At 43.6% G+C, this 23659-nt stretch overlaps 1 protein-coding gene across 2 annotated transcripts in view; it reads left to right on the forward strand.

The window, feature by feature from the left end:
• The first annotated feature begins 2442 nt into the window (after positions 1-2442).
• LOC123368225 (cytochrome c oxidase assembly protein COX16 homolog, mitochondrial) overlaps positions 2443-23659 on the forward strand; it is a 70390-nt gene continuing 49173 nt past the window's right edge. The window contains exons 1-2 of one of the 2 annotated variants that reach the window (XM_045012826.1): positions 2443-2769; positions 20625-20702. In XM_045012826.1, the coding sequence (XP_044868761.1) occupies positions 2674-2769; positions 20625-20702 (174 nt within the window). In that variant the 5' untranslated portion in view covers positions 2443-2673. The remainder of the gene's footprint in view (positions 2770-20624; positions 20703-23659) is intronic. The other variant, XM_045012825.1, reaches the window with a different exon arrangement.

The following is a 23659-nucleotide window of genomic DNA, read 5'->3' on the forward strand; positions in this document are numbered from 1 at the left end:
CACGAAAGCTTATGCTCCAATACTTCTGTTAGTCTATAAGGTGCCACAGGACTCTTTGTTGCTTTTTACAGATCCAGACTAACATGGCTACCCCTCTGATATTTGTCACTGTTGTTTTGCTTCTCTATCCTGTACCCTAGTGCTTTTTCACCACTTGTGTGTAGAACTTGGTTCCCAAATATTCTCTGAGGGACAAAAGAACCTAGAGGCTTTTGAGAATCCCACTATAACATTCAATGCCACTTTGGACTTCCAAAGTAACATATGGTTCCCCTGCCACACACACTTTTTTTAATTTAAAATGTATTAAAAATTCTTATTTCTGTAAGTAATTCTCATCCTGCAAACACTGAAACAGACACTACTCTTCTATTATTTCATTTGCTGCATACATGTTGATTTTTCTACTGAATTGTTTACATTTCTAATTGAAGATTTCATTTTATAGCCTTTAGGTTTGCTGCCTATTCTGTTCTGATACATTTTGATGGTGGTCTTCTGGTGTTTAGATGTTGCTTGTGATCATTAGAATTGGGAGCACTGGCTGTTGGGAGTTTGAAAGGACAGGAAGCAGGAAGGAGAGGGGAGGAGTTCAGGAGGCAAAGTGAGAGTTACAGAGGGTGCAGCAGCAGCTTGGTAAAGAGGTTTCCACTTTAAAAATAAAGTCCTGTTGACAAGTTAACTTTTTGCCAAAATCAAAGATTTTTACATGAATTATTCTGTTACTTCTTTGCATTGGTTGGGCAGAGGCATAATGTTGACCTCACCTAGTTTACCCTGTGGTGAAACTGAAGAGACTTATCTCCCCATTATTTTTAGTGGAATAGCTAATGCATACTAGATACCCCGCAGTTTAAAACACATCTGGTTAGCAGTGAGGCCACAGATTATAATGGTGACTCAGGTGTTAAGTGCACTTATTCCTGTCCATGTCTTGATAACTCCCACACTGGTAATACTGCTCCTTTGCTATCAGAGGTACGTGCATCCCAGGGGCTGAGGCCTGCAGGGTGTGTAGATGACAGGGTGAACCAACTTTAGCCTTTTCAACTAAAGGAATTAACAGAGTCTCTTCCCCCCCCCCTCAATTTCCCTTATTCCCTTCCCTTTGGTTAATCAGGGCTTGTCTACATGGCCACACTAAGGCCTGGTGCACACTAAAAAGGGGGTTCGAATTAGGGTATGCAAATTCAGCTACGTGAATAGCGTAGCTGAATTCGAAGTACCCTAATTCGAACTACTCACCCGTCCAGACGCAGCGGGGTCGAACTCCGCGGCTCCAAGGTCGACTCCGCCACCGCCGTTTGCAGTGGTGGAGTACCGGAGTCAACCGCGGCGCTTCTGGAGTTCGAACTATCGCGTCTAGATCAGACGCGATAGTTCGAACTCCGAGAAGTCGAACTCACCACGTCGACCCGGACGGTAAGTGTGGACTAGCCCTAAGGGTATGGCTACACTTACAGCTGTACAGCACTGGGAGTTACAGCTGTCTTCATACAGCTGTGTAGGGAAAGCACTGGAGTGTGGCCACACTCACAGCTACCAGCGCTGCAGTGTGGCAGCATTTGCAGCGCTGTTGAGAGTGGTGCATTATGGGCAGCTATCCCAGCGTTCAAGTGGCAGCGTGCTTTTCAAAAGAGGGGGGTGGGGTGGAGTGTGACAGGGAGTGGGGGAGAGAGAGAGAGTGGATTTTTGGAGCCGACACTGTGTGTCAGATTTTGCAAGGCAGGGAGCTGAACATTTCCTCGACCCCTCATTCACTCTTAACTGCAAATAGCCTGCAGACCAGATAAGCAGCTGCTCCAATGGACTCCCTTTCTTCCCTCCCCCTCCCCATTTCTCTCCTCAAGCAAACACTAAGCTGTAGACATTCATCCCCCTGCCTGCCTCATTCACAGCAAGGTAGGGGGTTATCTCAATTGATTGTTCACAGTCAGTTACAGATTGATCACAGCAAACAAGAGCTGTGTTTGTTTTTTAGATAAGCAGCTCCCGGAGCCCCGAGTTCACAACAAAACAAAGAGAGGCATCATAGCAAAACAAAGAGAGTAATTTAATTAAAAGCATTCTGGGATATCTCCTAATACCCTGGAGGCCAATAACAGCGCTGGTGTGTGGCCACACTTGACGAGCAGCGCTGCATCACCAGTGCTGCACTCGTTATACTCCAAGCAGACCAGGTGTCCAGCCAGCGCTGCAGCCAGGGAGTTGCAGCGCTGGATGTGCCTTGCAGGTGTGGACAGTTACTAAGTTGCAGCGTTGGAAAGCCTCCACCAGCGCTGCAACTCTCCAGTGTAGCCAAGTTCTTTCTTCACAATCCCCCTTCCACTTCCACCCACGCCTGCAGCGAGGACGAGGCCGGCGGAAGTTGCTCGCTGCGACAGGGGGAAGCTCCCTGCAGAATCTGCTACCTGCCGCAAATTACCCCGGAAGCAGTTTAATGCTACACCGCCCCCTCTCTCTCTGAGCGGGGCGCCCCGCAACGGGTGCCGAAGGTTGGATGCGGGTCTGTCCGGCCGCGTTCCCGAAGCTCACGTCATGCTGTGGCTGCGCCTGCGCTGAGCGTGGCCCCTCCCTGCAGCGGGGCGGAACCGAGTTGCTCAGGGCGCGGTGTCCGCGGGGGGCTGGTTTTGAAAGGACCGCGCCTCCCGGAAGTGTTGGGGGCGGGGCCCGATGCAGGAGGCGGCGGCGCGGAGCCTGCGGCGGGGCTTGGAGAGGCTGCGACCCCTCGCGAAGAACAGGACGCTGCGATACGGGGTCCCCATGATGGTGAGTAGCAGGGGGCGGGGCCTGGTGGAGGGGGCGGGGCCAGTGGCGCTCTTCGCGGCCGGTAGGGGGCGGGGTTGGTGGCGCTCTCCGGAGCCGGCCGCTGCTGTGCGCGAGGCCGCGCGTGACCCCGCCACTGGGAGGCTCCGCCGCGCCCAGGCCGTGTCCGGGGTGGGGAGTTACCGGTTCGGTTCCCGTCCCCGCCGCTCCGGTCTCGGGGCAGCCCGGCTCAGGGGGCGCCGTCCCCGTGCACCTCGCCTCCGAGCCCCGCTGTGAGCAGCGCGCCGGGCGCCCCTTCTCCGCTGGCCGGCGCTCGGTGCGGAGCCGGGTCGCTGCTGGCGGGGCCCTGCCCCCGGGCCGAGCGGCAGCTGCCAGCCCCTGGTGCCGAGAGCGGACAGGCCCGCGGCGGGCTCCTGTGCGGCCCCGGACCCTGGGAGACGTTAACCCGGGCGGGCGAACCCCGATTTGTCTGTGAAAGACTTTCCGGGCGCGCTGTTCAGAGGCTGCGCAGCTGGAAACTGGGTCTGTGTAAATCCGGCACTTAGAAGATGGTGCTGCTGGTGTTCGCTCACACAGAGCCTTACCTGCCTCGCTCAGCCCGGTTAGGCACATGGGCCACCCCTGCTCCCGCTACAGACGCCGCTGGGTTTATGAATGAGAGGTTGAGCTCCAGTGCCCTTCCCTGGATGTAGGCTGCGTCTGTGCTGCAGCATTTTTCCTAGGAGGGGAGGGCAAGGAAAGGAGGGGGGTCTGTGGCAAAAGTTTAAATCAAAACGGTGGTTCTCAGTTTCTAAAGTTTGAGAACCGCTGGTGTTGAGGCCGAGCGTGTGGGAGAGACCTGGGTTTAGCTGCTACTGAGCCGTAGCTCTGCAATGGCTTTTTGTGCTACCTGTACTTTTGAATGAAGGAATAGGTAGATGAGTGATGTGGCAAAACTGTAGATGATGCACAATTATTTAGGATAACTAAGATTAGAAAAGGGCATTAAACTCAAGAGTAACCAAACAGTGGTGCAATTGGGCAGGGTAATGTCAAATAAAATTCAGTATAGGTAAGTGTAAGAGAATGCATATTGGCAGAAATAATTCAAGTGTTCAAATGTGCTGATGAGTTTTAAGTGTAACCACTCAAAAAGGTTTCAGAGTGGTAGCCGTGCTAGTCTGTATCAGTAAAAAGAACGAGGAGTACTTGTGGGTTTTAGCCCGCAAAATCTTATGCCCAAATACATTTGTTAGTCTCTAAGGTGCCACAAGTACCCCTCATTCTTTTCACTCAAAAAGGAAGACCTAGCCAGTAATGTGGACAGCTGTGTGAAAAGATCCACACATGCATTGTGATGGTCAGGCAAAGCAAACAAGGTTTTTAAAGTGAGCGAAGGATAGGATGGAAAATAATCCTGATATTATCCCATTATATAAATATATACTCTCACCTTGAAAACTTTGTTCCGTTTTGGTCAACACATCTCAAAAATGCTAAGATAAAGTATAAATGGAAGGGGATCAGAGAGAGGCAACAGCAGTTTTTAGCCCCACAGCAGGGCTTCTGTCTGAGGAGATATCAAAGTATACAATTTAATCCTTTTACAGTGGAGACAAAGAGGTGACTTGATAGAGATATGTAAAACAATGATGTAAAGAAGGTAAATCAGGGGCTCCTAATTATCCCCTTTTCCTTAATGTAACAACAAGGTGAAATTTCAAATAAAAGGCTATTAACAAATTTAACACTTAATAACCATAGGTCTTATCCCTGGGGATGCCTTACTGTTTGTTGGGGAAAGTGGGGGTCTCATAATATATCTCTTTCCTAGCCTCTCCCCTTTAAAGTTTTTCTCCCGTGTACATACTTCAGAGCCCCTCTCTTTTGCTTTCCAGAGCTTTCCAATGCAGGAAGAGAGTGGTGAGGATATGATTCTTGTTAGTTTCACAGCTGCTCAAGGAGTTCTGAATAGCATCAGTGAAGCTAAACAGAATCTTATTAACTTCACTCTTACACTGTCTGGGAAGCTAGGAGCAGCAGCAGTGGCACTGGATCTGTGTGCATAGTCAGGAAGATACCAACTGTGAACTGAGGCAACAATGTCTTTGCAAACAAAAAGAACAGATGCTTAATTTCTTCAGAAGTTGTTGTTACATAGCATTGGTCTACTGTGATGAAAACTTGGAATGTTGCTTCCTGTGCCATACTTGCTTTGTTGATAAAAAGAGGTCTTTAGTCATGAGGGCTGTCTGCCTTTTCATCAGCACTAAATTCATTTAAAAATACATTCAAACTGCCTTGAAATGAACCTCATTGTCTTTCATTTTACAACTTGAAGTCTAATCTGCCACTCTTTCTGCAGCTCTGAGTGAAAAAGATAATATCTTAAAGACAGTTGGTCTTTTTATATATATAATTTTGAATAAAGACATTTGTATATTTACCTATTTTCAGGGTGAAGTTATAATTTTGATCTGTTTTGAGTCAGAGGTTTTCTTATTTAAGTGATCTTTAAAGCCTCAATTATCAGCCCCTGAGAGTAACATGATCATCAAAGTTCCTCACCATTATCCTAGCAGGAAAGAGTGTTTTCTTCCCAATACCACCTGGACTGTAGAGAGTGCGAATTAACAAATCAATGGAATGAACAGGGACAGATCTCCATCCCCACCCCCAAGATAAATCAGTGAATCTCATTTTCTTCAATTCTACAAACTTGACATGTGGTGATACCAGTGCCTGGCATAAGGCAACATGTGCCTAGGAAAGTGATGTAACCTGGCATGGAACAGCATTTAGCAGCTTGAATGCTAGAGGGTATAGAGTCCTGAAGCACTAAGATGGTAACATCTGTGTAGATGTTGGAATGAACTCTACTGACCTTGCAGATGTAACTTGTACTTGCTATTGTGAGGAAGGAAGCTGTGTTGCCTGTGTATCCACTTAGTTTACTTATCTTTATTTCCTGCTGTATCCATATCTCTCCCTTTCCTATTGCAGAAAGGTACAGGGGAATTAACTCTTTCATTACCACCCGCAGGTTATCATGCAGGCTGGTATGACACTTGGTTCTCCATTACAGAGGAAGGGTCCTGGCTTTCAGTCAGTGTTTCTTATTCCACAGACAACTCTGTCTGCCTGAATAGGGATATGTCTGTCAGTGTCCCATTCCTCCTGTGACGCTTTCAGATGATACTGTGCCAGCAAGGCTCTTTGGCACCACTGCCAATGGAGCTGGCACCATACACTCTTCTGAGACACTGAGCATGTAAGATTACTTCTCCAGTGCAATTAACACATTTAAAGGTGACTGGAAATGCATTTCCTTCAGACAAATACAGATTGTTTTTCCAAATGATTAAGAAAATACGTACTCAGACTTAAAAATTACAAATAACGTTTTTAAATGAATGTTGCAAATCACCTCCTACACTCACAGTAGTAGCCAAGAGTCAAGTTAATGGTTCTTCGTTTGTCTGCTACAGCCAATGACTTTCTAAGCACCTAAAGCTGTATAAGGAATATAAATGTCGAGCTTCTTATGATTCTTCTTGCTCTGCCATCAGATACTGTAAGAGGAAAAAACAGAAACTTGAGGCTCTGAACTTGAGTCATAGCAGGTAGACTTTTTTAAAATGCATCTTGAATTCTAACTTTTTATTGCATACAGAGATATAGTCTCAACTGTAGCATCGTGAACTATTGCATTTTCCAGCCTGATAAAGGTAGATTCTTCTGTCTTCTTTACATTTATCAGTTTCTCCCTTTGCTGTACACCTCTATCTTCCTATAACGCTGTCCTCAGGAGCCAAAAAATCTTACCGCATTATAGGTGAAACTGCGTTATATTGAACTTGCTTTAATCCGCCGGAGCGTGCAGCCCCATGCCCCCGGAGTGCTGCTTTACGGCATTGTATCCGAATTCGTGTTATATCGGGGTAGAGGTATAATAAAAATGCCTTTTGGCAATACCTTGGATGTGTTTCCTGTTCTTCCTCTGAATTCTGCCTCTTGCATTGAAAGTGCTGTGCATATTGTTGCATTGCCATTTTGTGTGTTTCTATTGATCAGCACTCTGCTCTTTGTCTATGTCACATACAGAGCAGAGAACAGAGTTCAGCAAGGAAGGAACACACCAGCCGCATTGGGATAAGTGGTCAGTACTTCTAAGCACCATCAGGGGAATGACAGTGGTCTGCAAGGCTCCTACTAAAGACTTATTTGTCTGTTTAAATGTAATAAACATTCTGCTGGTAGGACAGTTTGGATTTACTGGGGTTATTTTTATCGCCAATTGAAATGTGGGTCCTCTGGAAGCTCTGACTAGTGTTCAGAAAGATTTTTGTCTGCATTCTGGAGCCTGCCTTTTTACCATGCAGTGTGTTTTTGGGTGGGTAGTCTCTTGCAGGCCTAATGGTCTGGTGAAGCCTCCCTGTTTTATAATGTACTTAAATAAATGGCTATCTGAGGATCTCTTAATGAAGTGGATTCAGACTCCAAAAAGTAGGTGAATTTCTGAATGCCTGGTCCTGTAATATGCTGAGCACACTTCACTTCCATTACCTTGTAGGGATCTGAGTGAAGATGGCACATCCTACAACTGAGGAAGATTCTTGCTGTGAATAAAGATTCTAACGGACATTGCTGATGTTAATTTCTGTGTACACAGATCGTGACTACATTGTCTTCTATTATTGCATCAAGTGCCAAAACTCCCATTACAAACACACAAGGAGCATTTCCTCTGTTTCTTGATGCTCTGCCAGCATCATGGCACCCGTAAGCTCACATACAGCATTCCACTAAAAATTCACAGAATGTGAATTTCAGAATCTTCAGGGAATTTATATTTATTGCCTCATGTGAGTTTTCTGTTCAAAATACAATTTACAGTATGAAACATAGTGACTTGAAACCTTCATATGCCTAGAATGTGTAGATGAAGAACAAATGGGCCTTAATGCTTACACTTGAGACCCAAACAGGCTTCTGAGTCTTGTAGATAAACTGATGTATATGTAAACAAACACCTACTAGTGCAGCACATAGAGGATAAAAATCTTTTGTTAATGCTATTTTAGTCTTTAAAACAATTTCTCCCAACCACTGATTCATATGCTGTCACTGTTATGTGTCTGTGGCTATTATTCCAAAGCAGTGCTCCTCTAATCTAATGATGAGATGAGTTTGTGTACTGGGTCCCTGCTGCACCATTGCTTCTAAACTCTTATTCAGCTGCATCCCTTCTGGAGTATGGCACTGCTTCATGTGAGACCATCCTTTGAAACGGCCTATGGTGTGCTGGAAGCTAGTGTGCACACCTAAATGGTCTGCTATGGCTGGTTCGGCTCTGGTCTTAGTTTGGTAAACTAGTACGGCTGCCTGAATTAGCTCACCTACAGTGTCTTTCCTTAGTCCTTCAGTGCGTTGATTTAGGTCTAGGGCATGTGTGTGAGTTTCTGAATGAATGTCTTCCCAAAACAAAGTGGTGGTGATTTATTCTGTGAATAAGACCCCATCTTCATTTTGACTAGATTGTGCATGTGTGAATTTAGCGCTGGTAGAATGGGCCAGCCTGAAAGTCAGGTAGACTGAAGTCCTCTGTTTATCCTCAGAAAAGATACACCTGAGCAGTGGCGATGTTGGCTTCCTTCTCCTCCTCCGCCCCATTTCCTCTGTACAGACCTGCAATATGTCTCGGTCCTCATCAGGTGGAACCACAGAAAGGGGCAGGAGGTTAGTTCTGTTCCCATGGCTCATTGAGTTTTTAGCCCTGTCCTAATACTGACAACTAGGGGGACAGTTAATGGCAACAGTGGTGATGGTTTCTTTTTGTGTTTTTGTACTGTAGCTATTAGTCTAATGGTAGCTGAACTTATACCAACATCTTTTCATGCTCAGAAACCACTAACGAGCGATCAGATGGAAAGAGCCTTGGTCACAGTAAACCTTAGCTGGATTTGCACCTATGATCTATCAGTGGCAGTAAACTTAGTTTTTAAAACGGTACTAGGATTTCCTATTTATTTATTTATTTTTATGTTGTTTGTAACAGTAAGCTTCGCTTGACCACCACAGCATATTTGTTCTCCAAACAGCTGCAGCTGCTGAGTGAAATTCCCTTGTCACCTGACCAGTCCAAGCACCGTGTATAATGCAAAATGACAACAGTCTGGTTGAAAAAGCCCGCTTTTGCTAATGCTCACACAAAGGAACATATGGGTTGCTGTGTCCGCTGTTCTGAAATTGGTTTCTACTAAATGCCTTTTCTGCATTCTCCCATATGTTAAGAAATGGACATTTTAATAAACAAGATTTTTTGCCAAAAAATAGACCGCGGTGTCTACAGCGTGTGACAAAACAGAGCTTTCCAATGTGGCCCCCAGCCATTCGCATCTTGAATGTCGTCAGGCATCACCAGTATGATGCTCCGCTGTGTTCAGTGATAACAGTCGGCTGCGTGTGTGTTTCCTCTGTGTGCTGCCCCGGCTCTGTGCAGATAGGTGGCACAGCAGACCCCGAGAGAAACCCCAAGGTCCACAGACTCCAATAAGGCACCAGGCCAGGTTTATTGTCAAACGAAACACAGTCTCTGACTCCCTGGATCAGATGTCTACAGTTCTGCTAGTATATATGTGCTCCCTGACAATGGACCTGTTCAGTCAGTGGCGGGATTCTTCACTAGGTACAGACAAAAGACAACCACTCAGGGGTGCATTCTTATACACAGGTACAAACAAGTCATACGTCACTCCTGACGTATTGAGGTGCAACCCCTCTGCATGTTAGGGTGCTGCCTCTCTCCTGGTGCATGTTGGTTCGAACAAAACAACTCTATCCATCATATTATCCTTTTGACCCTGTCTTTAGAATGGGCCAGCCTGTTCCTTATTATCTATGTGGAATGTGTTAGTACCGGAATGTTCTGGTACCATCCTGGCACATGTTTATCTTACTAGTGCTTAGTAACTTTTAGGTAAGTGCACATATACACAGTCAGCCACCTTCTTGCCAGCTTCTGTGAGTAGGGCCTGCCTCTGACTCACAGTTTAACTTCTTTTTTATGTTAACAAAGTCTTGACCATTACTTTAGTTCAGGCCTTAGGTCTCATACCCGGCCTCTGATACAAGGGTTTATGTTTCAGAGCCTCATCTTACTACACTGAATATAGTGGTGCGGCCTGCAGAGGTCAGGTCCCAATATGCAGTGCTCCATACTGATCCAGGTGATCTGGTTGCTTGGATCAAGATGGAGAACTGTGTGCTGAGACCTGCAATCTCTGAGGCCTGAATGCTATTACCTCCAATCTTGAATAGAACCATCTGCTCCTTTTTCTTAAACCAAGTTGCTGCCCTAGGGTTGTCAGCATTTTGTCAGTATGGCCCTTTACTTGGTATATTTTATCTGCTCATGAAATACACATACACACTCTGCTGTGTTTCTCTCTAGTTGTGTATAAACAGTGCAGAAGAATTCTGCTGGCAGTGGCTGCAGGAGGCAGAATAGTCAGAGAACAACAGGTTGCAATGTTTGCTAAGGAGTAGGTTTCCCAACATGGCTGGCCCTTGTTTTCAGCTTGGGTAGGTGGCAGCAGAAGAGAGGCTATTGCTGATCTCTAAGCTAGAAGTATTTATGCACTGTAATGATATTCACTCCTTTCTCTATTGGTCGTCATCTGCTAACACACAATTCCTAAACATTTTTTTCTTAATTTGTCCTTTGCATCAAATATATATTTTTAAGGCGCTTGAGCACCTTTCAAAAGGAGGCTATATAGCCTGTAATGAAAACCAAGTTAATCTTTTTGCCACAAAGAGAAAAAGAAGGGTCCTGAGTTAGAGACCCTCCCCCTTCTGTGGGGAGGAGAACCAGGCTAAATGATACCACCTTGATTTCTGCTTAAATGAGAGGGGAGAAGGGATAAGGTGGGAGGGGAAAAATGAGGCTTGTGTGAGGTGATTTTTCACCCCCAATCCACTTCTCTGTCCCATTTCTCTTCGCACTTGGATTTAGCACACAAAGATTGACTGGGTCTTGTCAAATTATACTTTGTATTTCCTTTACTACTGCTACTTGCTTGCGTTAGTGGTGTGGCATGTTTTAAGCTATAGTGACTAAATCAGAGGTGGACAAACTACCGGGGAGGCTTGCCCCCAGCCCCTCCCCTGCTGTTCCCCCTGCCCTGCAGCCTCAGCTCACCGTGCTACCAGTGCTCTGGGCGGCAGAGCTGCAAGCACCTGCTGGGTAGTGCAGTGGCATGGCTGGCTCTGGCCAAGCAGTGCAGCTGCCAGTCCTGCTCTGAGCAGCATAGTAAGGGGGCGGGGAGCCGGGGGGATTGGATAAGGGGCAGGAGGGTCCAGGGGGCAGTCAAGGGAGCAGGGGGTGGTTGGATGGGGTGGAGATTCTGGGGGTGGTGGTCAGTGAACGGGGGGGGGGGGGGGTTGGATAGGCGTGGGAGTCCTGGAGGCCTGTCAGGGGGCGGGGGTGTGGATAGGGGTCGGGGCAGTTAGGGGACAGGGAACGGGGGGGTTAGATAGAGGGTGGGGTCCTGGGGGGCAGTTAGGAGCAGGGGGTCCTGGGAGGGGGCGGTCAGGGGACAAGGAGCGGGGGGGGGGTGTTGGATGGGTCGGGGGTTCTGAGGGGGGCGGGAAGTGGGAGGGGGCAGATAGGGGGTGGGGGCCAGGCTGTTTGGCGAGGCACAGCCTTCCCTACCCAGCCCACCATACAGTTTCGGAACCCCAATGTGGCTCTCAGGCCAAAAAGTTTGCTCGCCCCAGGACTATACGTTACCATCTGGAGGCTGCTCATATAAAATGAGTTGGAAGTCTCAGTAAATTTCCCATTTACACAAATGTTCATGGTACAAAACCACCACTACAGCTGGCACTAATTGTCTCCCTTATTAGCAGTCACAGCATAGGGACCAATGATTTGAAATGACCATGGAGACTAAACTATCGCCTTGCCCTAGGGGTGCGTCCCTCCAGGTCAGAGTTGAACCAGATCGCTGTTTTGGTGGGATGGAAGCTTGCAGTGCTGCTGCCCATGCTGCACCTGTTTAGTGGATAAATTAAGGACTTCATTCTCCAGGACTGTCCAACCGGCACCTCTCACCAGCACTGAACTGCACACACAACCGTTTTTAAAAAAGGAAACCCCCAAAACCTTTTAGCTCTGATCACCACAAACAAAAAAAAAATTTCATATGACTTCCAGTTTTGCAGCTGCACAATACATAGCTTGAGGCTTTGGCAGCAGCTGTCTTGGAGAAGATTGGCTTGAAAATTATCATATTACCGCTCCAGTAATATATTTCATAACATTTTCCTGCTTTCTTTTCACCAGTGCATGATCTGAGTTGCCAGTATTGAATATTGTGATGTGATTAATTTAGGGATTTATGACAAAGGAAATGTAATTTTGTAAGTTGGCTTTCACAATTGGTGCTGCAGCAGGAATGAGTTTCTTTAGCAACGGGGATTCTATAATATAGCAAATTGCTAGGCGATGTCAGAGAAATTGCCTCTTGTTATTTTGCTAACCCAAGAGACTAAGGGTGGCTGCTTTAGATTGTTCAGGATAACTCAGGGAAGTGCAGTAAGTCAGGGAGTTCTAAGGCCATCACAGGCCATCAGTGAACAACTCAGTTTTAATTGTTGACAAGCGCTAGCATCCTCCATCTGAAATGCAGCCTTAATAATCAGCCCCGTGCCATCCATAACTGTTTGTATAACACACTTCTCAACGGAGAAGAGAATGGGTAGATTTAAAAATAAAGTTAAGGAGAATTTAATGTCAATTGTTTTTGCATAAAACGCTTACTGAGGTTGCTGAGTTTATGTGACAGATGGTACTCTTATGTCACATTCTTTTATTCTACTTTGCAACATGTTAGTCTTCTGTGCATGCATGAGTACGGTAAAATGTTGAGTTTTTATATATAATCATTGATGCATACAGGAATAATCCAGATTGGAACATTTAAGAGGGTATTTATGGTAGCAGTGCTACTAGTATGCAAAGTATTGTATAAATTATAAGTATTATTAGTTTTTATTTTTAAAGCTGACCTTTAGATGTAAAAAAATACCACCATTAGATCCATATGTTGAGTGCTTCAAAATAACTAATCAGAGGGACATTTCAGCATGTAATGAATTCAGAACCTTTTTTTATTTCTTCTCTTGCACATTCTGTAAAGTGTAAAATATTAACAGCTTTCTCACATTTAAAAAAAAAAAACAGGTTTATCTGAGCTTTTCAAGTTGATTCTGTTCTCCAGTTGGGTTGTCCACAGCATAGGGTATGCTGGGTCATCTGATTAAATGTGAGGCAGCAATTTGCAGGTTACTAGAATTGGGGTGAGTAAAAGTATGTTTTAATCAGGGTGGATAAAAATCAATGATTTTTTTTAAATCAGATTTTTTTTTAATTTATAACAGATTTTTTGATAAAATGCTTTTTGAGGAAAAAACCTATTTAAAGAGTTTTAATTAGGATACATTATAGCTCAAAGATATCTCATCATGGAATAGGGATTATAAATTCTAATTCTATAGTATGAGACATTATATTCATGTAATGTGTAAAAAGAGTTTTTTGTAAATTAGTTCCAATAGTTCATGGATTAAGGACCCGATTTTATGGGGTTCCAGGGGTTTCTGTATAGATTATATAGGTTAATCTTTCTATCAACCCAATAGGACTCAGTGCTCAGTCTAGAAGATATCAGAGATGATTAGTTTTGCAGTTCTCAAACTGTGGACTTGTGTCTCCAGAGATAACGTGCTTGTTAACAGCAAAAATGTTTTATTTATTCATTCATTCATTTAACTATATAGAGGTAAGAAATAACTGGCCTCAACCCTATTGTCCTTCAAATTTGTGTACACAGGGCCAATCCCTTACCTCTCTCTAAAAGTGCAAAGTTTCAAAAAGTTCAATGAATAGAAGATTGTTGGGGGCGGAATAGATCTGGATGAGGAGACGAAGTCTGGAGATAAATGTGAGAAGGGAGGGACAGGCAGTAGAAACAGAAGTGGAACTGCTTGAGCAGCATATTCCAGAAGTCTTGAGGTCTTTCTGAGTGTAGTCTTCACTGATTTGAGATCTACTATACTACTCTCTCACTAGAAGGGAAAACCTGTAATGGCTGCAAGCCATAAAAGAGACCCAGTTTGGGAATATTTTAATGAAGTTCCTCTACCTGTGGGTAAGACAGGCATGTGTGCAGAATGCAAACGGTGCAACAAAGAAATGCAAGGCCTTGGTTGCCGGAATGAAACAACATCATGAGACGTGTTCCTTCTCAGGAGGAAGCTGTGGTGAAGGTGATGAAAGGAACACGTCTGAATGTGACGGTCCATGCCCCTAAAGTCAGGGCAGCATGGCCCGTCTGTCACAGTCTATAAAGCAGCCCGTCAGGGCAGCGTGGCCTAGCGGCCAGAGTCTACAGAGCCGCCCTTTGATGCAGGGCAGTGGGGTCTAACGGCTGGAGTCCATAAAGGAGCCTTTTGCACAGGGCAGCGTGGCCTAGTGGCCGGAGTCTGTAGCACCATCATCCAGAAACAACCATAGATAAATTTGTGATGAGAACTAGCAGATTACAGAAAGACGTAATTGATGAAAAAATTGCCCGGTTTGTTTATGCAACAAACTCTCCTTTCTGTATTATTGAGAACCCACGCTTCATTAACATGGTTCAGTCATTAAGACCAGGATACAGTCCACCCAACAGAGCAGATGTCACAGGCAAATTGCTGATAAAGTGTATGAAAGAGAAGTTGAGCAGTGTGCTTTTGGTCTAGAGGGTAAAATTTGTTAACTTGAGTCTTGATGTTTGGAGCAATGTCCACAATGATCCTGTTGTATGTGCTTGTGTAACAACAGAAGAAGGGAATGTCTTCCTTACAGAAACAATTGATACATCAGGAAATGCACACACAGCAGAATACTTACAAGAAGTAGCAATAAAAGTTATAACAAACTGGAAAAAAATTCAAATATCTAGTATGCAGCTTGGTCACAGACAATGCTGCAAATGTATCCAAGATGAGAAGAAATTATTTAGAAGAGAGTCCCAAGCTAATAACATACGGTTGCACTGCTCATTTGATGCACCTCCTAGCCTAAGACTTCAGTGTTCCAGAAATAAAGGCTAATGTTGAAATTGCAAAATACTTCCATAACAACCACTTTGCAGCAGCTGCTCTGGAAAAAAATGGGAGGAACCAAGCTAACTCTCCCACAAGACGTGCGATGGAACTCAGTATTGGACTGTTTTGAGCACTATATCAAGAACTGGCCAAATCTGATGATCGTTTGTGAACAAAATAGTGAAAAAATAGATGGCACCCTCATAGCCAAAATTCTCAAAGTTGGGCTTAAGAGAAATGTTGAACGCATGCTGAGTATCCTGAAGCATATTTCTGTAGCCTTGAACAAAATGCAGGGAAATACCTGTTTTACTGCTGATGCTGTTGAAATTTGGAAGGAACTAAGTGAGATCTTAAAAAGAGAAATATGCAATGATAGAGTTAAATTACAAGCATTAAAAAAACGAATGGGACAAGCACTACCTCCAGCTCATTTTCTTGCAAATATTCTCAATACTCGGTATCAGGGTCAAACCTTAACTGCTGAAGAAGAGAAGTTGGCTATGACATGGACATCCAGCAGTCATCCCTCAATAATGTCAACTATAATAAACTTCAGAGCTATGGGGGAACCATTCAAGAAATAAATGTTTGCTGATGATGATTTAAAGAAAGTCACACCAGTGAACTGGTGGAAGTCACTTAAGCACTTGGTTTCAGAGACTGTTGAAGTGACAATCTCACTTTTAACAGCAGTAGCTTCTTCTGCCAACGTAGAAAGAATATTTTCTTCCTTTGGACTAATTCATTCCAAACTGCGAAATCGTTTGGGACCTGAAAAAGCAGGAAAGCTTGTTTTTTCTTTTCCGGATTATGAACAAACAGGAAAATGAAGGTGAAGATGACTGAGTTAGCTGCAGAAGCCAATATTTTAAGTTTCTCATGTTGACCTGGCTGACATAGCCAATTTAATTTTTTTTAAAATATTTCATTTCACTATTTTTAGTTAAAAACAATTTTAACAAAAACAAACTTGATTTTTTCAAAAAATCATATGCTTGTTTTTTTAAAATATTATGTTTGTTGTTGAAGAAAAAATCCAAATACATAACTTAGTTGTTTTAGTTAAATAAAACAATTTAAATGTCTGTCTGGTGATGTTCTCCTCCTAATACAGCATGGCAAGAAAATCCTCCAAATATCAATGATTAACCTGTTGAATTGGAGATAGTTCACCTCCCAGTGACTTCATAAATATCTGCTTCAATTACCTTTTAGTAAATGAAATAACCAATCATTCATTTTCTGATATAGCTGTAAAACTATTCTGAAAAGTTTTCAAAATAAATCACTTAAAAAATGTATAGTGTGTGTACCTTCTAAAAATGAAACCTACATCCCTGAGTTGTGAAGAATATGTATTAAGGTTATAACAACCAACAAGAATGCACTTTTATGTAGAAATCCATGATTAAATCGAGTTTTCCTCACTAGTGATTCAAATCCACCCTGGTTTTAATTTTCAGTATGTACTTAATTACTGCTTCTCCTTCAGTTGCTCAACATTATATACATTGTAACATTGGTAAGAATTATTGTTATTTATTAGTGGTGGTGGTAGTGTTAGGCCTGAATAAAGATGTAGCACAAAACCAGTTATGCCAACCTGACTTCAGTCAGGCTAACAGAGGTTTCTGGGTAATCCCAGCGTGGAAAAATACTGAGAAGCAGCATTGTCTCACAAAGCCCTGGGAAAAAGTAAGATAAGTGAGGGGCTGATACCAGCTGTGTTATGTTAGACACAGTGTTTGAAGAACTGATAAGAAACACTATCCCACAGTTCTGACTCTAACTTTAACTCCCTAACATTCCTAATTTTTGGCACTTGTTAAGATATTAACAATTTAATGCTGTAGAGACTAGGCATGCGTATATATTAAAAGGTGTCTAATTTCTAGTTGTTAGACAAAGGGGGTGGGTTGCTCAAGTGAATGATCTATGACGTAATAAAACTGTCTATATAAGCTAATACTAAGCTGTAAAGGGGCGGCTGGTTCTCTTCGGATACGAGCTGTTCTTTTACTGACACGTGCACTTGTCAATAAAGAACTTTTGATCGGACCTTGCTGGTGTTGCCTGTCTCTCTGCGGTCAGACAACGAACTTCGCTGTTGGGGTTAGAGTCCCTGACATCTTTGGCGACTCCGCCGGGACTTTGTCTGACTCTCCGGCGGGGGATCGGACTCTGAGGCAACGCAGCGCGCATCCTCTGGTTTAGAGGAGCCTTGCCTGGTAATCTGATCTCTGCGTTGGCGATAAGGCGAGTTCTGTGAACCAGCTGAAGCTCGTAGAAATCCAGCAACATCCACCTACCCGTTGAGTAGGGTCAAGGTTGCCTGGGTTAGAGTCCCAGTGCAGATTGTCGGGGTTCGAGTCCCTGACAACTTAGGTCTGGGTTAGAGTCCCAGTCCAGGTTTGCACAGGATCCAAGTAGTCTGGATTAGAGTCCCTGACAGTAGGAAATATTTATATTATGGCACACGCAATGGTCCCTGTTAGGGAAGGTGACTATTTCTGATTTGGAAATCAGAAAATGGAACCAACCCGTCTGGTTTCACTGCCCAAACTATGTGAAGGGCAAAAAGTAAAACAGAATTTAAACATTCTTTAGATTTCATAATATAATGGTGATGTCAGTAAAATTAGGGCAGGTAAAGGTTTGGAGCTGTAGTCTAAGGAACAGAGTAAATTAGTCACACCAGCTGAGTCATGGCGCCTCTCTCCACTGCAGAGGCTGGTGGTGGTTTTGTGATCTGAACAAACAAGTAATATGTACAAGTCTGAAACCACCAATCTATTTTGCTTAGAGCCTCAAGTTAGGCCTATGATGATGATTATATTTTATGTGTTTAATACTGTAGTGCTCAGTGCTGTACTGTATTTGGAGGAAGACAGCATCTTGGTGTTACAATCTAAATTAGGTAGTACAGTTCAGATATTTAATTTCAAGAAAAACAGATAATCTAATCACCAGCCCCCTTTTGTATGTCTGTTTGTGTATGTAGCATTTTTATTTATCATGTACTGTATATAGCTGAAAGTGTACTGGGTAGTATATAGTAAATGGTCTCTGCCAAACAATTAACAGGTCAAAATCAGTACAGTACAGGACAAGACAAGACAGAACATATACAGCGTGGTATGACTATTGTTTCATGAAATTGTGAGTGTTTTTCCATAGTTATGGCACAGACAAAAGGGTGATTATTAAATCATATTATATACAGTGTTTTAGATGCAGCAAGTAAGAGTGTGTGTTGTCATTTCCTTTTGGTTAAAGAGTGGCTTCACAAACCGCAGTATATTGACCATTCTCAATTTAGTAGGGCTTGGCTTATGAGGAACAGGCTAGCTGTAAGTCTTCGTTAATGTGAATAAGAGACAGGTTGTATAGCATAATTTTATGAGTGTTCATTGCTGAGCAAACTAATGCTTACTGGATCTAACAAGACTAATTATTGATGTTTGACAACTGGGTACCAGATACTTTTCTAGTGCAGCTACTTCGGCCCTGCATTTTTCATACTGTATGTTAGCATGATTCCAGCTGGTAAACTATTGTGTGTGATAGCAATAAACTTCTTGAAAACAATCTTGCGGTCTGTTCATTAGAGCTTTAAGAATGTGAGGTAAATCATTGGGCTGTTAATTAACACACTAGTCATTAGCTATGAAAGAAGACCAGTTTCAAAGGAGATTTTTGTTTTAATGAGAATAAATGCTGTGACTCAAACCACATTTGGTTAGAGTTATTGCCTGATCCTGTGAGATGCTCAGTGCTTCATGCAATCGAACTTTAGTCAGCAAATACATTGATTCTTCTTGTTAATCACCCATGCCATATTTAGGCAAATCTTAAAACCACTTTTAATCAACATGTTGGGTTTTTTTATTTTTTTGTTTTTTTCTTCTTATATCTTATTACCAAAATATGAATTAGTGAGCAGAAGCTTTTCCCATATAAATCCCTGCTTTCTGCAGTATGTGTTTTTGTTGATCCAGCATCTATGACAATATCATTACTTCCTTGAATGGTGGAGTCAGAAATCTGGCCCAGTTTGGTTCTTGATGGTCCAGGTTGTTAGCTACTGAAAGTTATTTGCTACCACTTGATGGTTCTTTGGCTTTGTGAAATGAGTTGTAGTTCTGGGTCCAGTTCCTATCAGGTAGGTGTCCATATCACAAAAGCCACTGCTACATTTGGCTCTAATTGTCATGTACATCCAAAGATCAAGACAGAATGAGACTGTGCAGACTTAACTCCTCCTAGAACTCATTGCCACTTGCCATGGGGTGCCCATTTCTATGGCTATCTAGAAGGGTTCAGTTTCCAGTGCTACCAATCTGTCACCTTCCAGCTTCTGAGGGGAGGTTATACCTATTGCTGTTTCTGTTGTGGGGCAGCCCAACCTCTTCCAGTGGAAAATCAATTTGGCCAGCACCTTTCAGGAGGAATAAACAGAGAAGAAAAGTCATTTAAAAAAAACAAACAAACAGAACAAATACTGTATCACTGAAGTAATCCGTCGGGTAATGTGCTAGTTAGGAAGGGCACACATTTTAACCATGTCTGTGCAGCATGATTTAACAAGTATGAAACTCAGCATTTTGTTGTGCTGTGTTATGAGCCTGATGCATTTCATTTGGACAGCTAGCGTTGTATGGAGAACTGCTACCATGTGAATTGCAGCAGCCTGCAGAAAAGGAGTTAACTAGCAGTGAGGAGAGAGAGAGAAGATACAGGATAGTTTTTTCTTCTGGGGTCCTCAGAACATCCCCCTCCCATTGCCTTCCTCAGACATGCCTCTCTTTGAAGCCTGTTGCTCTCCTATTCTGTATGTCAGCCAATGGGCCTTGCCAGAGAACAGCAGAAGGAGCGTGTCAGGCCAGAGCAAGAGTCAGAACTCTGATCTTCCATGTGGTAACTAGATTACTTAGCCAGCCCTTAATGGTGTACTTGATCTTTAGGTTTGTCTGAGCATGGCAGGGCTCTCTAAAGGTTAAAATAGATGTTTAGGCTTTGTGACGTGTCTCTGCCTGTCGTAAGAACAAATCATTTCATGATTTTCTTCATGCTGACATGAGACTGCCTTGCCTATTTCTTCCTTTATTATTCCTTTTCATAAGCTTCAGTGGTGTGGAGAGAGCTCCAACAAAATAAATGGGGCAATAATGAAGATACAGGTGCAGTGGGTTTGATTTCTTCAGTGACATCATAAAGGACAGTAGGACCATTATTCCAATCTTGCTTGTTTGTTCCAGAAACTTAATTGGGTCCTTTTGTGCCCAGGCATGAGAATAAGCCTACTGGGCATTGTTACTTCCCTGTTATTGCTCTGAAAATAGTGAGAACAAATCCAGTAGCAGTGTCCTCTGCTGCTGACAAATCAAGGAGCCATTTGAAAAACAATTTATATATGAAGATTGTAAGGGTGAAAGATGGGGAGGGAACGGGCACTAAGAAAATCTGAGTCCCCCTACAGTCCTTTCTGCATAAATTAGAAACTTGGTGAGATCCATAGACAGACTATCAAGGATGGAAGCTCTGATGCCCCCTGCTTATCTGGTGATGCACCTCCTGTCTTTTTTTTCCTGCCCCTGGGAAGAATCTGAGGCCTCCTGACACTTGCAATGGGTGCAGGTCAGTGTTCTCTTGTTGCAGTCCAGTGTGTGTTGTACTGTGCTGTCTTTTTAGAGAGTGCTTTTTCTTTAATATTTCAGCTCCTGATTATTGGTGGCTCCTTTGGTCTCCGTGAGTTCACTCAAATCCGTTATGATGCTCAAAAACTCCACAGCAAGGTAAGTTAAGTGGTTTGTTGGTTTTTTCAAATCTAGAGAGCACCAAAAAATAGTGAGGACTGGGAAAATAGTATGATTTGGTATTTGTAGCGTGCCTAACATAGTATGGCCCTCATCCATGGGAGACACGCCACAAAACAAATAATGATGATAACGAAACGTTACAACTTTTCCTGGGTGGCAGGTTGGAGAGCAAAATTAAGATGAGTGCTGCTACATCTTGCATGGCTTAGCAGAAGCCCCTCTGACTGATTAAAGAGGAGCAATGATGAGTTACAGTGAAGGAGGGTGATTTTGCCAGAAGGATGGTGGTTACAATGGCCCTGGTTAGACCAGAAAAAATAGGTGAAAGTTTTAAAAGTTGCTAGCTAACATGTTTTAACCAACATGTTTTTAAATACCACTTAGTGCTAGGGTAGACAGGGTGTTACTCCTTAAAAAATGGTGTTAAATGGTCCTGGTCAACCCAAGATGGCAGTGAGGTGGGGTAGGAGGAGCCTAGGGTTGACCAAGACCAGCTAACACACTTTTTAAAAGCGTTAAACCATATCTCTCTTATGTTATAAGTGGTATTTAAAATTTTGTGTTAATCAACATGTATTAGTTCACACATTTTAAAATGTCATACATTTTCCCAGTTTAGACATAGCGACTGAGGGTTGCTCTAGGGTCCCCGAGGGAGGTAGAGGACCCTTCTTCCCCTCCCAATCTTCCCGCATATATGAAACTTGTACTAAAGGGATGGGGGAAAAGAATCTTTCTTGTAATGTAACTGAAAACCCATAACTGGGGGAAGTAATTTTATTAGATATGGAACCTTTCACTGAGTACTGCAGCAAGTGCTGCTGGTGGTTCACTGAGTGGTACTCTCATTTCTGAATCATTACTGAATCAATGCCCCAGTGTGTGGCTGTCCCCGGTGTACAACCTGGACTGTGTGACTGCTGAGCCCTTCAAACCCACCAGCCTGGGCTGCCTCTCACACTGTGGTGCTGATGTCAAGCTACAAACCTCTGGTAGGCATTGCACTTACACAGACATCCATGAGCAGGGACACACCCAACTGTGTTACATGAATGATCTTCCAGCCACTCATGAACCATCAATAGTGAGGCTCCAGCCAGTTCCCCCCAGCTTTGCACCCAAGAATTGTATTGTCTTGCACTGGTCAAAAGCCTGGCCAGCGTAAGTTAATTAAGTAGTTTGCCACTCCCTCAATGTGCAATGGACTCACACTAGCCTTTGTAAACTGAGTTGAGATTTCCCAAGCACTTCAACCAAAACACACTATTTTAGGTAAAATATAAAACAGGTTTATTAACTACAGAAAGATAGATTTTAAGTGATTATAAGTAGTAGGCATAGACATTAGAGTTGGCTACTTAAGAAACAAAAATAAATTCACAGTCTAAGTTCTGCAAACTAAGCAGGACTTGAATCAAGCAGAGTTTCACCCCGACAAGTGGAACAAGCAGATTACAAATCCTCAATACACAGACTGGGACCACTCTTCTGCAGTTCAATGTCTTTGTCCTCCAGGTGGTGTGTTGGGGGTGGCCAAGTGGTGATGTCACTGTCTCTCTCATATTTCCTTTCAGCTTGCTGGAAAGATCTTTGCTGTGATGTGAGTTACTCTCTGAGAAGTCTCTAGGATAGTGGATTCTTTTCTTGATGGGTGTTGATGAGCCATTAACACTGTCTGACTATTGATGCCTACTCCATTGTAACTGAAAGGATGGTTGTGGTGTTCCCAACCTCACAACTTATTTCAGTAACACAAATAGTAATGCTTCATAACTTCACATACAATGATAGTATATACAATCCAACAGGATATTAATATTCAACAGATCAAGACTTTAAAAACGATACCTCACAATATATACTTACCATACTCGTATCACCATGGTGAATATGGTGGTTCCAGGGTGCTACTTTGAGGCAGAGAGTGTCATAGCAGTGCACAGAGTCATTCTGCTGCTGACTTTCCAATAAGATGTAGAAATGAGCTTTTAACCCTTTGTAATCATTAAAGATTCCATAGCACTTTTTGTAAAAATCATTGGATTATTTTAAGAGGTGAATAGAACTTGGTGGGTTTAATGTAGCTATACAGCACCTTGGCTCCATTCCGATCCTTGGCTGCTCTAGGCCCTGGAAAAGCCCTTATAACTTAGATGACCCTGGGGTCAAACACCACCTCCCTGGGCTGCCCTTTGGGAGGCAGCACTGCCCAGAGTCTCTGAAGCCTGCATGGTACAGTCCCACCTCCAACATACCTCGGCATGCTCCAGCAGGACGGGACGGGTGGCGCGGCCTCAGCGTGCCAGCCCCGGAGCTGCCGCTGCTTCGGAGGCTGGGTGGAGAGCAGCATGGCCAGAAGTGGAGAAACTCTGGCCCTGCCTCTTCCCTTCTGGCTCTGCTGGCTGTGCTGCCTCTCCTTGCTTCCTCTGTTGTGGGGAAGGGCTGTGTCCCACCTCTCCTCTCTATACCCGTTCATAAGCCGACCCCCTTCTCTGGTGCTTCCCTTTTTTACTAAAAAAATTCGGCTTATGAACGAGTATATACGGTAACTTGGCTGCATTCGTATAGGGACTTTGTGGCAGAGCTGGGAATAGAATCCAGGAGCTCATTTCTTCCCACCTTTATCTCAACATGGAAGTGCATATGGCCAGGATACTGTGAATGGGAGCATTACATACTAAGAGCTGTAGTCTCAGTTGGTTCCACTTCTGATTGTATTCACAATGAAGCAGCTACAATCTTCTCCATTTTGTGACAATTGGTATTGTAACTTGGTCTCTTGGCAATTTTCTAATGCAGTCTTTGGTTAGGCATGGGCACCTTTATTGGAGGGTCTCCCTCTGTGATGCACAGTAAATTTTTAATCCTAAACTGTAGCACCAGGGTAATCCCCTTACCCTGAATAGGATTTGTCTACCTGGGGTTTTTGTCTT

This window comes from Mauremys mutica, chromosome 4 (assembly GCF_020497125.1).
Source record: "Mauremys mutica isolate MM-2020 ecotype Southern chromosome 4, ASM2049712v1, whole genome shotgun sequence".
NCBI lineage: Eukaryota > Metazoa > Chordata > Testudines > Geoemydidae > Mauremys > Mauremys mutica.